The 16,551-nt window shown below is 34.0% G+C and overlaps 1 protein-coding gene across 4 annotated transcripts in view; it reads left to right on the top strand.

The window, feature by feature from the left end:
• The window catches only part of CEP135 (centrosomal protein 135), a 114,535-nt gene extending 99,331 nt beyond the window's left edge, over positions 1-15,204 (top strand). For 3 of the 4 annotated variants that reach the window (XM_037018724.2, XM_037018722.2, XM_037018725.2), the window contains 6 exons: positions 4-189; positions 5,930-6,139; positions 6,977-7,179; positions 8,021-8,125; positions 9,578-9,691; positions 11,329-15,204. In XM_037018724.2, the coding sequence (XP_036874619.1) occupies positions 4-189; positions 5,930-6,139; positions 6,977-7,179; positions 8,021-8,125; positions 9,578-9,677 (804 nt within the window). In that variant the 3' untranslated portion in view covers positions 9,678-9,691; positions 11,329-15,204. The remainder of the gene's footprint in view (positions 1-3; positions 190-5,929; positions 6,140-6,976; positions 7,180-8,020; positions 8,126-9,577; positions 9,692-11,328) is intronic. The other variant, XM_037018723.2, reaches the window with a different exon arrangement.
• Positions 15,205-16,551: the final 1,347 nt, after the last annotated feature.

Here is a 16,551-nt window from a genome sequence, read left to right as displayed (position 1 = left end):
TAGGAAAAAGAAAATCAAGATTTGTTAGACAGATTTCAGATGCTTCATAATCGTGCTGAAGACTGGGAAGTCAAAGCCCATCAAGCTGAGGGAGAAAACAGCTCAGTTCGACTGGAACTTCTTTCTATTGACACGGAAAGGAGACACCTTCGAGAAAGAGAGGAGCTATTAGAAAAAGAAATTCAGGAGGTAATACTTTTATTTGTCTTTGAAGACAGTTAATAGAACAGAAAATATTCAAAGATACTCTACTGAAGTGAGATTTAAGCATTGCTAAAATCAAATTCAGTGGTAATCTTTTGTCCTTCTGATAATTTGCTTTAGATTCCCATTACTTTTTTAAATTGTAGTAAAATATACCTAACATGAAATTTACCTTTTTAACCATTTCTAAGTGTACAGTTCTGTGGCAGTTGGTACATTTGCACTGTTGTGCAACTATCACCACCATTCATCTCCAGAACTTTCTTATTTTCCCCAACTGAAACTCTGTACCCATCAAACACTAACTCTCCATTCTCCACTTCTACCAGCCCCTGGCAGCCATTTGTCTACTTACTCTCTATGAATTTGGCTACTCTGTGTACCTCATGTGAGTAGAGTCATACAATATTTGTATTTTTGTTACTGGTTTATTTCACTTAGCTGTAAGGTTCACTTAACCTCAAGGTTCATCCCTGTTGTAGCATGTGTCAGAATTTCACTGTTTTTTATATACCTATCAAGTCCTTGCTTTCTTTCCATTCTTTAGGACATACCCAGAAGTGGAATTGCTAGATGATATGGTAATTTTATGTTTAATTTTTTTGAGGAACTGTCATACAGTTTTCCACAAGAGTTGCTACATCATTTTACAGTCCCACCAGTAATGTAATGTTCCCGGTTTCTCCACAGCCTTGCCATCACATTATTTTCTGTCTTGTTTTTTTTTAATAATAGTAATCCCAAGGGGAGTAAAGTGATATCTCAGTTTTGATTTGCATTTCCTTAATGATTATTGATGTTGAATACCTTTTGGTGTGTTTATTGGCCATTTGTATTGTTTTTGTTGTAGAAATGTCTATTCATGTCCTTGGCCCACTTTTTAATCAGGTTGTTGTTTGTTGTGTTGTAGGAATTATTTGTATATTCTGTATATTAACCCCTTATTAAATATATGATTTGTAAATGTTTTTTCCCATCCTTAGGCTTGCCTTTTTACTCAGTTTTATCCTTTGACCTACAAAAGTTTTTAATTTCAAAAAAGTCCAAGTTATCTATTCTTTCTCTTGTTGCTTCTATTTTTGGTGTCATATCCAAGAAACCATTGCTAAGTCACTTATATGAGGTATACAGAGTAGTCAAATTCAGAGAGAGTAAGTAGACAAATGGCTGCCAGGGGCTGGTAGAAGTAGTGAATGGAGAGTCAGTGTTTAATGGGTACATAGTTTCAGTTAGAGAAGATGAGAAAGTTCTGGAGATGAATGGTGGTGATAGTTGCACAACAGTGTGAATGTACAAATTGCCACAGAACTGTATACTTAAAAATGGCTAAAGTGGTAAATTACACATTACATATATTTTCCCCCTATTTTTTTGTAGGAGTTATATAGTTTTAGCTCTTATGTTAAGGTCTTTGATCCCTTTTTGAGTTATTTTTATATATGATATAAAGTGAGGGTCCAACTCAGTTTTTTTGCACGTGGGTTTAAATAGGTTTTTGTCATAAAGACAGGCTAATAAAAATCTCTTAATAAAATTTTGAGTTCAGTTAAAATATAGACATCCTAAAGTTAGATTAATACAGAATAGTTGGCTATTAGTTTTGTTTTTGTTTTGTTGGTACAGTACTGTAGTCATTTTTCAGGAGAAATTATTGACAATCTGTAATGAGTAGAATTATAGCCCCCAAAAAGATACATTTAGATCTTAACCACTAGAACCTGTGAATGTGACCTTATTTAGAAATATAGGCAGACCTCAGAGATACTGCAGGGTTGGTTCCCAACCACTGCAGTAAGTGAGTACCGTGAAGTTTTTTATTTCCCAGTGCATATGAAAGTTATATTTACACTCTACTGTGGTCTGTTCAGCATGTGTTCAGCATTATGTCTGAACAAGTGGACATACCTTAATTTTAGAATATTGCTAAAATATGATAACCATTATCTGAGCTTTCAGCAAATCATAATCACTAATCACAGATCACCATAACAAATATTATAATGAAAAAGTTTGAAATATGGTGAGTTACCAAAATATGACACAGACACAAAATGAGCAAATGCTGTTGGAAAAATTGCACCTGTAGACTTGCTTGATGCAGGGTTGCCACAATATTTCAGTTTGTAAAAATTGCAATATCTGCACAGAACAACCAAGTGAAGCACAACAAAACGAGGTGTGCCTGTACAGATTTTGGTATGAGGAAATGGAATACTCTTGTAACAGACCTAAAAATGTGAAAGTGGCTTTGAAATTGGGTAACAGAGGCTGGAAGAATTTTGAGGAGTTAGCTAGAAAAAGCCTAGATAGGCCTTCAAAAGATTTTTGGTAGAAAGATGGACATTAAAAGCAATTCTGATGAGGGCTCATGTCTTGCCAATGGGTTTCAGCCCCGGGCAGGTACACTATGGATTCAATGAGACCAAAGAAATTGATAGCAAAATGTTCTTTGGGGTGAAAGGGTTTATTACCCGGCTTGTTCTCCTGGCGGTAGGTCAAGCACTAGCATCTTTGCCTCCGCCCAGAGCACCAGGCCAAGCTCTCTATATAGCACAATAATAGTTTATTGCCTAAAGGTGTGGAAGCGGTAGCCTAGCAACAGGCCAGTTACATCATCAGGTGGTTTAAGTTCAGTGAGGATCCTGACCATAGAAACCCCAACTTCCCCACAGCTCATAAAAAAGAAAGAACTGTAGACAGAATTTCTGAAAAAAATATATAAATGATCATGAACAGTATTTTTCCAGAAGTATGAATGCTTCTTCATAGAAGGGAGGTCTCAGCTGGAATTGAGGAACATGTTATTGGACACTGGGCAAGAGATGGTCCTTGTTAGAAAATGGCAGAGAACTAGCTCAAGGCTGGTCTACTCCTGGGAGGAAAGGAGAACTTGGAAGTGATGAACCTGGATATTTAGCTAAGAAGAGTTCCAAGCAATGTATGGCTGGTGCAGCTGGTTACTCTGTTCTGCTTATAGTAAAATATAAAGGAAAGAGATAAATAGAAGGAACTACTAAGCAAAAAAGGAACCAGGAGTGGGTGACTTAGAAAATTCTTAGCATATCTGGACAGTGTACTCTGGAGACAAGACCAATAATATGGATGGACAATCTCTCAGTGAAGGAATTGTGGGTGTAACTTATGGATCCAGTCAGTCGTCTGAGCAGGAACACTGGCAGCTTGGACTGAAAGATACAGAAACCAGATGAAATGAGTAAAGCCTTTTGAAAATCCAGGATCCTACTAGCAGAAAACAGGCCAGTAGAGTTCTTTGGCTACAAGCATGTTGTCTTTCAAGAATAGGGAAGAATGACTGTGACGGTAGCTCAGAGAACAGCAGGGCTGCAAAGGGCAGTTCAAAAGCTGGGGGGGCTGCAGCTGCCACCACAGGTGCAGAAGGATGGGCCTACTGCCTCCTTAGTTCCAGAGGTGGGATTACTGCCCCTAAGGACCAAAAAGATGGGGCTGTAGCTGAAGACTAAAAAACTGGGTCTGCACTAGCGAGCCCAGGGCTCAGAGCATCAAGGCACAGATAATTATTCTTAGGGTTTAAAGTCTAATGAAATTTGCCCTGCTTGGTTGCAGACTTACTTTGGGCTAGTGACCCCTTTATTTCTGTTATTTTCTCCATTGCAGGAAGGGACTGTCTATTCTATGCCTATCCCACTATTGTATTTTGGAAACAGATAACTTGGTTTTCTAGTGCCATGGGTCTGTTAAGGGAGAGGACTTTTGGTTCACAGTGGACCATACCCAGAGTCTTACCCAGATCTGATATAGATGATGCTTAGATGAGGTTATGGAATTAGAGTTGATGCTAGAATTTTGGGACAGAGGTAATGTATTTTGAACATGGGAAGGACATGAATTTTGAGGAAGCAGAAGGCAGATAGAATTATGACCCCCAAAAAGATAAGTTGAAATTCTAACACACACACACATACACACACACACGTTCCTGTAAATATGACCTTATTTGGAAATAACTTCTTCGTCTGTTTAATCAAGTTAAGATGAAGCCATACTGGACTAAGTAAGGCAGGCCACAGCCTAATGACTGTTGTCCTTGAAGGCCAGAGGGCAAACACCAGGTTCTAGTGTTTAAGATAGAGGCGGAGATTGGAGAGGTGTGTCTACAAGACAAGGAACACAAGGATTGCCAGCAACCACCAGATGCAGGGAGAGAGACAATGAACAGATTCCCTTCGAACCTCCAGAAGATGCCCATTCTGCCAACATTTAAATTTTAGCCTTGTAACCTCCAGAATTGTGAGGAAATAAATTTCTGTTGCTTTAAGGCACCCATTAATGTGCAGTAATTTGTTACAGCAGTCCTAGGAGACTTATACACTGAGTTTTTCTATTAAGCGTATAATAACTAAAGGAATGCTTTTCAACCTTCAGAAGAATTCTCAGGAGAAATTGTTCTTTAGTTCTTTTGTTCTTTGTCATTATTTGTGTTCTTATGTGGTATATGAAATTAGTTTACATATTTATATTTAGTTTGTTTTGGGGAACTTTGATTTAATTAATATTTAGATGATCCAAATATTTAGTTTTTACAACCATTGATATTTATTAAATCTCCACAGCACAGTGTTGGATTTTTAATGTTGATTCATTACAGTAAAGCCTATTATAATTTTATTTTTGTAGTGTAGAATTCTTAAATTATAGAAGTAGTTTATATCAGTTTGTATTTATCAATTTAAATTATGAGAAATTTAAAATGTGGATTATTATAGGGGAAAAATCTTTTTCAGTATTTCAAACTGTGTTCGTTATTTCAGTTATTAAAATATTATAAAGTGTATTACTATTAGGTTAAATTAAATTTAAATATGACTTCAGGTATTTAGTTTTAAAGCAAACTGCATTTTTGAAACTCAGAATGTAAAGATATTTGAGGAGTAAGTATACAACTGATAAAGAATGAAAGAGATCTACCTATACATGCCAATGTGTAAAGATGCCCCAACTTAGTGTTCTATTTTGAAAAGAAAAAGCAGGTTGAATAGCATGTATTTTATTTACATATATAATATTGTTATGTAGATAATATGTTATAACATATATACTTAAATGTTACTATATTTTAACTTACATTTAAAAATGATCTTTCACTCCATATATATTATATATTAAAAAACACACATATGTACCTATATATATGATTGTATGTGATTATGCAGATATGGAAATTTATACACCGAAGTATTGACAGTGGTTTTTAGATTGAAGGCAAAGGTTGAGATTCACGTTTTATTTCTCTATCAGTTAGAAGTTTTTCAATGAGCACATACTAGTTTCATAATAATATCAATCACTCTTATTAAAAATATTTTAACTGACAAAAAAGATAATTGAGGAGTGATAAATATATACGTTACTTTTTCTTGAAAACAAAGTATTTTTCTTTATAGCAAAAAGAACTGATAAAGGAAAACTTTATACCTTCAAAGATCCCTCATTTTCACAACATCCTAAAACAATAGTTTTCATCTTTGCATTGTCCAAATATATATAAGGCATTCAGTTACCATGGTTAATACTTATACATAATTCATTTTGTTAAGCAATAGAAAGTCCATCTTCCTGAGAATATCTTAAAATATGCAAAAGTTGGCTCTCATTTTTATAAAGTGAGGTTGTGGCTGCACAGATTCAAGCCTTTAAAGTAATTGGGTTACTTTAACTTTTTACCTGTTTCTTTTTCTATTTTCAGCACATAAATGCACATCATGCTTATGAGTCTCAGATCTCATCAATGGCAAAATCCATATCTAGATTAGAAGAAGAACTGAGACATAAAGAAGATGAGAAAGCAGCCGTATTAAATGATTTGTCATCTCTTAGAGAACTTTGCATTAAGCTTGACTCAGGGAAAGATATCATGACCCAAAAATTAAATTCCAAAAGCCTTGAGTTTGAGAGGGTAAGAATTTAAAAGATTATTGTAGCACATTTCTTTATTGATCCCTACTACAGTTGTTTTACTTTATCATTCACTACCAAATATTTGTTCCACTCTAGAGTAGTTACTTTTGACTAGATTCTCTTTCAAGATTTCTCTGGTAAACATGGTGATAAAATTAGATGCTGTCTATTTTGGAGTAGATGAGTATTAGAATGTGAGTCTTCTAATCACAGAATAGGAGCCTACCCAGTACATTCTTTTTTCTGTTGATAGGTCAGACTTAAATGAAGGATTGAGCAGTTCATTGTTTCCTAAGTGGGTTATTTTTCCTGGTAAAAATCTCAAGGTGTTTAAAACTTACTTCACTTTAAAAATCTAGTTAGCTGGAACTTTCCATTCCCAAACTGAGCCATAACAATGAACAGCCCAGTGTGTGTTCTCAAACACAGTTCTCAATCTTCACTCATTTCGTAGTATCTTTATTTTCAGGTGAGAAGGCCTAATACTGGTTTGGCTATGTAGTCAGGGTATACATACTTAATAAACCAAAAGGGTCTCTTTGCTGATAGAGTGGCCATGTTTTTAAGATTTTGTATTAATGACCCTCTCTTGACCAGGTAGTATGAGTGAAAACTGTTTGAGGGTTGGGATAGGTCTTATTGCCAAATAAGACCTTTACTAAAAACAGCAAAGATAATTTTAAAAATAAGATGTTTATTTTATACTTAAAGAAATAGTTCAAAATGTTTACCCATTACCCAAAATGAACCAACAGTTGGTGTGTAGCTCTGCAAATAATATTTCAGAGTAAGTCTAAAATTGTTGTGAAATAATCTTACTTTCTTTTTCCTGTAGGTTGTCGTGGAATTAGAAAATGTAAAATCAGAAGCAGAGCTTTTAAAAAAACAACTGTCAAGTGAAAGACATGCAATTAAGAACCTTGAATCATTGTTGGCTACAAATAGAGATAAAGAATTTCATTCTCATTTAACCTCCCATGAGAAGGATACAGAAATTCAACTACTTAAAGAAAAATTAACCCTTTTAGAAAGTAAATTGTAAGTGTCACAGGTCAACCTATGTGAGGAAAATAACTTGTCAAAAATAATTTTTCAATATTTATGGGGGAGGGGGATGGGCATGTGTAGGGTGGTATACAACTAAAATATTTTGCTTATGTAGCTCCTGCTTTTGAAAATTCAGGGCTTTAGTTCAGGAGAGAAATTGTGTTTGGATTGTGTATCTTTACCACAAAGCGTGGTCCCCATGGAAGTGGATGAATAAACTTCAGAAAAAATGCCTAAATTTGAGGACCAGAGGAGTCAGCAAAGGAGGACACATTTCAGGATGGAGGGAGTCAGCTGTGGATTAGGAAAAAGACTTCAAAAGGCTATGCAATTTGACCCTATAAGTGTATTGATTACCGTTTAGGAGATTGATGGTGGTATTTTTTTAGAAGAGGAGGTTTGGACTTGTTTATTGGAAGAAGGGAGGAAACCCTGAGAAGATAGAACAAGTGGGACTTTTAAAAGGAGTTAGAAGTACTTCTTTTTCTGAGGCAAGAGTCAAGAAAGAGCCAGTGAAGATACTTTACATCTTGGTGTTACAATTCATGTCTCATTCAAATTTGTATCTCCAGCATTGCTGCAGTGCCTGACACATACTAGAAGCTCAGTAAATATTCATTAAATAAACAAAATAAATGTAGTAGAGAACCATGATAAAAGCTTCAGGAATTTTAAAGAATTGTTGGAAAGTCTTGATCTTCTCTTTTTCATCTTTGTCGGCTCCATTTGTATTTGTTAATAAGAAAAACAAAAATCCATAGCACTTGACTCTACCATGTAAACAGCACATTTGTTATTTATTTCTTTGATTTTTCAAAAAATTTTTTTTAAGAAATAGTCAAAGCCGGGAAAACACCATGCTTCGGGCTAAAGTGGCACAATTACAAACAGATCACGATGCTCTAAAAAGGCAGAATTCAACTGAGAGATATGAACGGTAAGAAAGAATTTTTAGCATTGGACAGTATTTTTATTTATTCTCTATCCTACTCCAAAAAAGACTCCTTATGCCTTAAAAATAGCAAAATTTTTTAACATTAATATGTAAAATAAATTTCTTCAGTAATTCTCCCTAAAAAGGCCCCAAGGTGTTATAAACAACAATATGTACCTTCAGTAAATAAAGTAACAACTATTATTTGTTTCCTATAGCATTCCTCAGGGCAAAATTAGGGCATTATTTCAAAGGGTATATAGATAAGTAATCAATAGGCTAGTAAGAATTCTGCAAGAGCCCAAAACAGTATGGTTCAGTAGGATACTCATAATACACATCATCATAAAAGTGATAATGATCTTAAGAGCAATTAATAAATAGGTGCCATATACCATATATGTATCTGATTAATCCTACCAACAATTGATTATTGTGCGTATATTACAGGAAACCAAAGTCACACAAGAGAAATGAAGTATGAGGTTACATCACTGTCATGAAAGAAGTGTTGTTAATTTTTTATAATTTAGAAGATCTCATTTTTGAGTGTGCTTAATGGTACATACATAGTGATTTCTATTTCGTAATGAAAACTTAAATTCTCTTCAGTTCAAGGGTCCTAAACAGTTCAAGCTCTCCATTGACTAGGGTTATAGATACCATTAATTCCTCACCTTTTTCCCTGCTATTGGTTCCCAAAAGAAACCTGACCCACATGACCATGTCTTCCTTTTTCCTTACCATACCCTCTGTCATGTGTTCTTAAAGCGGCAACATTGCCACCCCAGGGGACAAAATTAGTTCTGAGTGGAAGAGGGAGTGACAAAACACCTCAAGCATTACAATGATTTATGGCCCTCCAAAGAGCCACAGTACATAGTGTGTCTCTGTATTAAAATTTCATGGAGTTGGGGGAATAATTTGCGGGATCAGGATGTCTAAAAAAGTTTCCTTTGGGGGATAATAATGAAAAAACATTTGTGAAACACCCAACTAGGTAGAAATCCTGGAAACCAAAGAACTCAAAGCAGAGAACGTCTATGCCAGAGACTCTAGTAGCCCACAACTGAGGTGGCAGCACAGTCACTGTGCTTTGTGGGACAGACCTAGACACAGGGAAAGAAAACATAACAGAAAGAATGGGTTATTTCACTCTGACATTTGGGAGTTTTGAGGCAGGAAGAAGGAAAAGGACAAAATTTTATGTGCAAGCAGAGGTGAGAAAGGAAGGGGCAGGGAAGGGAACAATGTACTTTAAATCTCTGTATTCAGAGACACTTTGAACAATCTCTTATAGTGCATATTCCTTTAATTGAAATCTTTTACACACTACTTAAAAGTCATGTAAGGACATAGGGTTTAAACTTAGTAGAAATACTAATTAAGTAGAAATGACAACACCTTATATTTGTATACTACTTTTTCATATCTCTTACTGATCTTTACTGACAGAGAACGAGCAATTCAGGAAATGCGTCGGCATGGTCTTCTCACACCACCCCTTAGTTCTACTCTGAGATCTCCTTTACATTCTTCTGAACATGTAAACTGATACTTATCAGAAAGGTATGTGTGTGGTTATAAACATTCAGAAAGTTTTTGGTGTGGAGGGTGAAGGGGGGCAGTTTTTCTGCAGAGGTAGTCAGGGGAACTTTGTGAAGTAGTAAAATGTTCTATATCTTGGGATGGTTACATGGGTATATATGATTACAAAAACTCATGAAACTAAACATTTACTGTCCACCTATCTTACTGAACATAAATTATGCCTCAAAAAAAAGGAGATATCCATGACAAATGTTAAATGACAAAATGAGATATCACAGGATAGTATTTGATGAAATGGCAAACTCGAGGTACAAAAAATAGACGGTGAAAGTGTGGACAAAGATGTACAAATGGATGCATATGACACATTGGACTCAAGCTGACAGGAAAAGCAGGTCATTGGAGAATAATGAGGGAGAAAGATGTGGAAGGTACAGTAGGACATGCTGATTAAATTGAATGTAAAGCTAAATTAGAGATTGTAGACTTTATTCTGTAAGTTGGGGAGCCATTGAAAGTCCTCTGTGTATAGGACAGGTTAAGATGAAAGAACCGTTCCTGGCAAATTAACTTCACAACCTTATTTGGGCCATATCGGGAAGGGTAGAAACCAGAGGCTGGGAGACCAGAAAGAGGTATGAAATGAAAGGTATAATTAGTTCAGGATCAGTGTAATAAAATTGAAAGCTAGGACAGATTTTTAAAAATAAATTTCGAATATCCATACAGAAAAGTACAATACCATTCTATGTAGCTCTGAATTTTCACAAACTGAATACACCTATGTGACCTGCACCCAGATCAAGAAACAAAACTTTACCTCTGTTGGCCTCCTTCTGTTGTAAGCCCTGTTCTAAAAGTAATTGTCCTACCTATTAAAAGCATAGATTCCTTTTGCCTGTTTTTAGACATTTTGTAATGAGATCATATATTTCTGACTTCTTTCCTCAACAGAACATATGTGAGATTCTTCCATACTGTTGTGTGTCCTTGTAGATTGCTCAGCCTTACTGCACAGTATTCCATTGTGTAAATTTACCACAATCCATTTAATTCAATTGTTGCTGGGCATTTCCTGCTTGGGCTATTACTAATAGAGTTATGGTGGACATTCTAGTACCTGCATGTTGGTGAACATATAGATGTGTACATTTCTGTTGAGTGCACACTTATGAGTGAAATTGTCAGGTCACTAGATAAGGGTGTTTGGTGCATGTGAGGTCATTTGGACATTTGTATGTTCAAGCTTGAGCAGATATGGCAAACCAGTTTTCCAAAGTGGTTGTAAAGAGGGCACATTTGACTGAGAAAGGGTCAAAGGGATGTGCTGATTCATTGGAGATGGTAATGAACAGGAAAGAAGCATGTCAGACGCAAGGTTTGAAAATAGGTGACTGGAAAAATGCAGGCTTATGCAGAAATAGCAAAGTCAGTCTTTTTAGAAATTATACATTTCTTTGCCTGTTTTAATAGAAGTATATGAAAGATAATTAAGCATTTCCCCAGTGGCTCAGAATCCTCATTATAAACATTAGTTATGTGCTGTGCTTTAACATACTGATGCCACTTTTTAAGACTTGGGTTTAAATGACTTGTGACTGCTATGCTTTTGCTTTTGTTTGAGTAAAATATTTATTTTCTTCTTTCACTTTGAGGACCACTTCTCTGTGCTGGCTGCAATCACTGGATGCTGACTGCTAGGCTGCTGCATTAATTTGAATGAGATTCAGCTTGTTATAAAGCCTTATAACAGTTCTGACATAAACATTTTCTCATATTTGATTCATACTGCATTTTAGATCAGGGGTTGGTAAATTAGAGTTGTGGGCAAATCCACTCCACTGCCTATTTTTGTAAACTAAGCTTTGTTGGAACATAGCCACACCGTTTGTTTACATTATTGTCTAAGATTGCTTCTCTACACTGGCAGAATTGAGTAGTTGTGACATAGATCCTGTGGCCCACAAATCTAAGATAATTTACTTTCTGGCCTTTCATATCACTTGACCTCTGGAAAACTCATATGTGTACCCATAATACTAAGAGTAAAAAAGCAAACAATTCATTAGTTTTATGAAAATAGGCTTGACCTTCAAGACCCCCTAAAAGGGTCCTGAGCACTCCAAGTGATCCCAGACTATACTTTTAAGAACCATTGATAAAGAACATGGTGGATTCCAGCAATCTCTAAAGCTGCAATAGATTAGAAAAGTCTTTTTAGTTGCAATAAAATATATAAATAACATGAACTTTGCCATCATAACTATATTTTAAGTGTTCAACTCAGTGGCATTAAATTCATGTTGTGCGACCATCATCACTATATCCGGAACTTACCCATGAAGCAATAACTCTCCAATCCCTTGACCTTACCTCCCCAGCCTCTGGTAATCTCTAATCTACTTTTCTGCTCTATGAATTTGCCTGTTCTAAATTTCCATACAAGTGAAACCATACCATTTTTGTCCTTTTTCAACTGGCTTATCTGATTTAGGATAATGTTTGCAGGGTTCAGCTATATTGTAGCATGTATCAAACCTTGATTCTTTCTTATGCCTGAATAATACTTCTTTTTATGTTTATATGACTTCTTTTTTATCCTTTCATCCGTTGATGGACACCTGGGTTGTTTTCACCTCTTAGCTATGGTGAATAATGCTGTTACAAACATAGGTATTATACAAGTATTTGTTTTAGTTCCTGTTTTCAAATCTTTTGCAGTACCTAGGAGTAGAATTACTGGATCTTATGGTAATTCTATGTTTAACTTTTTGAGTACCTGCCAAACTTTTTCTACATGCCTGTACCATTCTACATGCCTGTTTCCATCAGCAATGTAACACTTCCAATTTTCCATATTCTTGCCAACACTTATTTTCCTTTTAAAATTATAGCCATCCTGATAGGCAGATTTGGAATTTCTACAACTATTAACAAGTTTCCATACTATCTTAATGGTGTTGATAATTGGTAACCCATTTCCATTCATATTTTTTAAATATATCCACCAAAACTAATTTTAAGGATTTTCCCATAAGTACTTAGAAATGAATATGAAATATTCCTATTAATTCATATTTTTAATATCTCTCTAATAGTTAAAGTATGTGATCCAATTTTGTTTTTAATCTTTCTGACTATTATAACAAATACATGCTTGTTGAGAAGATATAAACTACAAAAGCAGAAAGAAGGAAAGATCAATTTATTTTTACATTTTTTAAATTGCAATAAAATATACGTAACATCAAATTTATCATTGTAACTACTCCTAACTCTGCATTTCTCTGGCAATTTTTGCATTCACATTGTGCAAAAATAATTTCCACCATCATCTCCAGAAGTTTTTCATCTTCTGTAAATGAAACTTTGTGCCCATTAAAAACTTAACTCCCTTCCCCTCACCCTTGGCAACCACTATTGTAATTTCTGTCTCTTTAAATTGACTACTCTATGTATCTCATATAAGTGGAGTCATAGAGTGTGTGTGCTTTTTGTGGACTTGCTTATTTTATTTACCATAATATTTTTAAAGTTCATCCATGTTGGAGTATATGTCAGAATTTCTTTCCTTTTTGAAGCGCAGTAATATTCTGTGGTATGTGTATACCACATTTTGTTTATCCTCTCTTCAATTGATGGACACTTCGGTTGTTTCCGCTTCTTGGCTATTGTGAAAATGCTGCTATGAACATGGATGTACAATCAAAATAATTTTTAATCCTACAACCCAGAGAAAAGAGCAGTTCACATTTTGGTATACTTGTATTTAATTTGGAATAAACATACAAATGCATAGATGTACATATGTAATTCTAATGGAGATCATACTCAAAATAGTTTTTATCCTGTTTTTTTGTTTTATTTCTGTGAGATTTTTCCCCTTAATATTGCTGTATTTATTCTTATAATTAAAAGCATTTTCAAAAGTGCCATTTTAAAATAGTGACGTAATGCTCATCACATGGGTATTTTGTGATTTATTTAATCATCCTTTTATGGGACATACAGCTGTCCAATTTCTTCTCTCTTATAAATGTTTTATATCATTGGACAATGTGTATGACAGTTTCTACTTAAGTATATCTTCCTACATACAGAAAAATATAGTTACTTTCTCAGCATTTCCATTTGGAATTTTTTATATTTAATGTGTGCATTTTGATTAAGAGGGTGATTAGATAGCATATAAGGTAAAAATACTTGGAAAAATAATTGATTGTAAATAACATGCTACTGTAAGACTCAGAGAACATAATTTATAGTAATAGTATGTAATTTTATGAAACCTAGATATTATCCATTTTTGTGAGTGATTATTCTTAATTAACATGCCGTGTTACCCCTTTTCACTGTGTATCATCTATTTAGTTCTCTTGTGCTTTGATGTATTTTGGTAGTTTGAGGGGAATATATTTTTGAATTATAGAGCAGTCCTTAACTATTAAATATGACTTGATTGTGGGCAAGGGTTTTATTAGAGACTATAATTTCAATTAAAACATTACTGAATCTCTGTTTTGTGAATATTCTTAACCCACCTTTCTTCCCCTCTTTTGCAGAATTATGGCTTTCAATGAATTGGCTATATGGGTTTTTTAAAAGAACAGTAATGAAATATTTGAATTACTTGTTCCTGAAAATCATGAACATTGACACAAATTCTACCTCTGTCAACTTTTATTTAAATCAGTGAATATTTATATAAAAAATATGGTTTAAAAGAGCTATATCGATGTGTATATTTTCATATGTATGACAACAAAATATGTAAAATAGTGCTGATATCTGTATTTTTATTATTTCTGACTTAAATTACTCCAGTGTGTTTATACTGTGAATTAATATAATGTATTGTTCACATTGTGCTTTAATAATATTTTTCTTAATGAGTCATGATATATGTATGTAAATATTCTTACTGTACTTGTTTTTAGTGTTTTTTTAGTTTCCATGCCTATGTTTATCACCCATATCTTTAACACATTCACAAAGAATTATCAACTTTGATGCTATGCTGTCATGCTTAACTTTTTTCTTCTAAATGTAAAAATATTCACAATTTGCTGTCCATCAGGGGGAATATATTCAGGTCTATTCTTATAATAGCAGAGGTCTTGATAAAATAATGGTCACCATAGATAATTTGTTGTTGCAAACTGGAAGAACTGTGATAGGAAGGATACACTTATGTTATGTGATACTATATTGTTTTGACTACCACATGGATTCTTCACATAATACAAATTCTATTGAAATCAAACTAAAAGCTGGTCTTCAGAATTTTGTAAAACATTAGAACAGAAATTTGGGACTTTTTTTCAGTAAATAAAATTCCTCGCTGTATTAACTTAAAACTTATGGGTATAAAAGTGTGCAGGGTAAATAGTAAAACATTTTGTTAAAATTCCAGTGTATACATTCAATAATACAGGTTTAGTCTTCTAAATCTGTATGTTATAATTTGTCAGTCTTTCAGAACAGTATGTAAAAACTGTAGCATATTAAATAAATAATTTTCAAAGTGATAATATTAAAGAATGTTGATATAGTCATATATTGATAAAAGAACAACAATAACAAAATAGAATGTTAGATACAGAAACTAATAGTGTTTGAAGAATACACATTTGAAAAAATTGCTGTTCTTAATAGATTTCATTATTTAAAAAGAAGAACGTAAAAACTAACAGGAAAGTGGAAGACCAATTATTTATGATACATTTTGTTTCTGCAGTTTAAATAGAGTTTGTGTGTGTGTGTGCATAACTGGGGGTGGACAGTGCTTTTTTTCTAAAACTAACATGCCTTACATATTTGGGTTATGCCCTTTGCACTGATTCAGTGTGTATTTTGATGTGATGTGACTGACTTTCCCACCAGCTTTGTAATTTTTCGTTTTATATCTCCTTTGTGTGAATTCATGTATTATAGCAAAATACAAGAGAATGGGACTATTTGCCATGTCATGTGGAAAGGAATATCTTTTAATAAATATATGTAAATGTTTTCTATAATTTAAAAATGTATAGCTTGCCATAATTGTTATTTTATTAATAACCATGAAACTAGTTTTTATTAGTTTTACCTTAAAATACTGAATGTTCTGACCTTTTGTAGATATTTAATTTGTTTTAAATAATTTTAAATTGTGGAGCTTGACATAGATTTTCAAATAAACTTCCCAGTCAGTTTACTTTCTCTTTCTTACAAATGTTTGTTTTTTAATAATTTTAGCAATATTCTTAATTCTATAATTAAGGACAATTTAGTCAAATCAAACTTTATCATCGTAGTTATGGAGAAATTCTGAACTTAGGTGCCAGGCACTTTTTTTTTTAACTGACTTTCATTTATTTCCAGTTAGTTCAAAATATAAGAAATGAAATCAGTGTTTCTGTTTGAAATCCATCTATATAATGTTAAACATGTTTGTGTGTGTTTATATATTTTTTTCTCTTGCAGATGCTCTTGGTGGGGAACATTAATTACCATTGACTCTGCTACCTGCTACTTTACCTTACTATAGCTTACCACACATCTGATCTCACACTCCTTTTCCCAACTGTTAGATTTTAGCACCTGGCTTACTATCTTTCTACCATTAGTTCTGTCACCATTCTTTTTATGTCAGTTTCTTCTTGAAACAGTGACTATTGACCAGGCCTGCATATTGGAATCACCTGGACAATTTTATTGGAAAACTGATTTCTGAACCCTACACCAGTCCAAATAAAAGAGACTCTCTGGGAATGAGGTGTGGGCCCTGTCTTTTCTTTTTTTAGATTCTCTGAATAATTTTAATGCAGCCAGGATTTAAAATGCTAATTTGGAAACTGCCCCACAAAACTGATTTCATGACCCACTAATGGGACTCA

Source organism: Manis javanica, chromosome 5, assembly GCF_040802235.1.
Source record: "Manis javanica isolate MJ-LG chromosome 5, MJ_LKY, whole genome shotgun sequence".
NCBI classification, from domain to species: domain Eukaryota; kingdom Metazoa; phylum Chordata; class Mammalia; order Pholidota; family Manidae; genus Manis; species Manis javanica.
The sequence above is the reverse complement of the archived record's forward strand: the minus strand, read 5'-3'. Positions and strand labels throughout refer to the sequence as shown.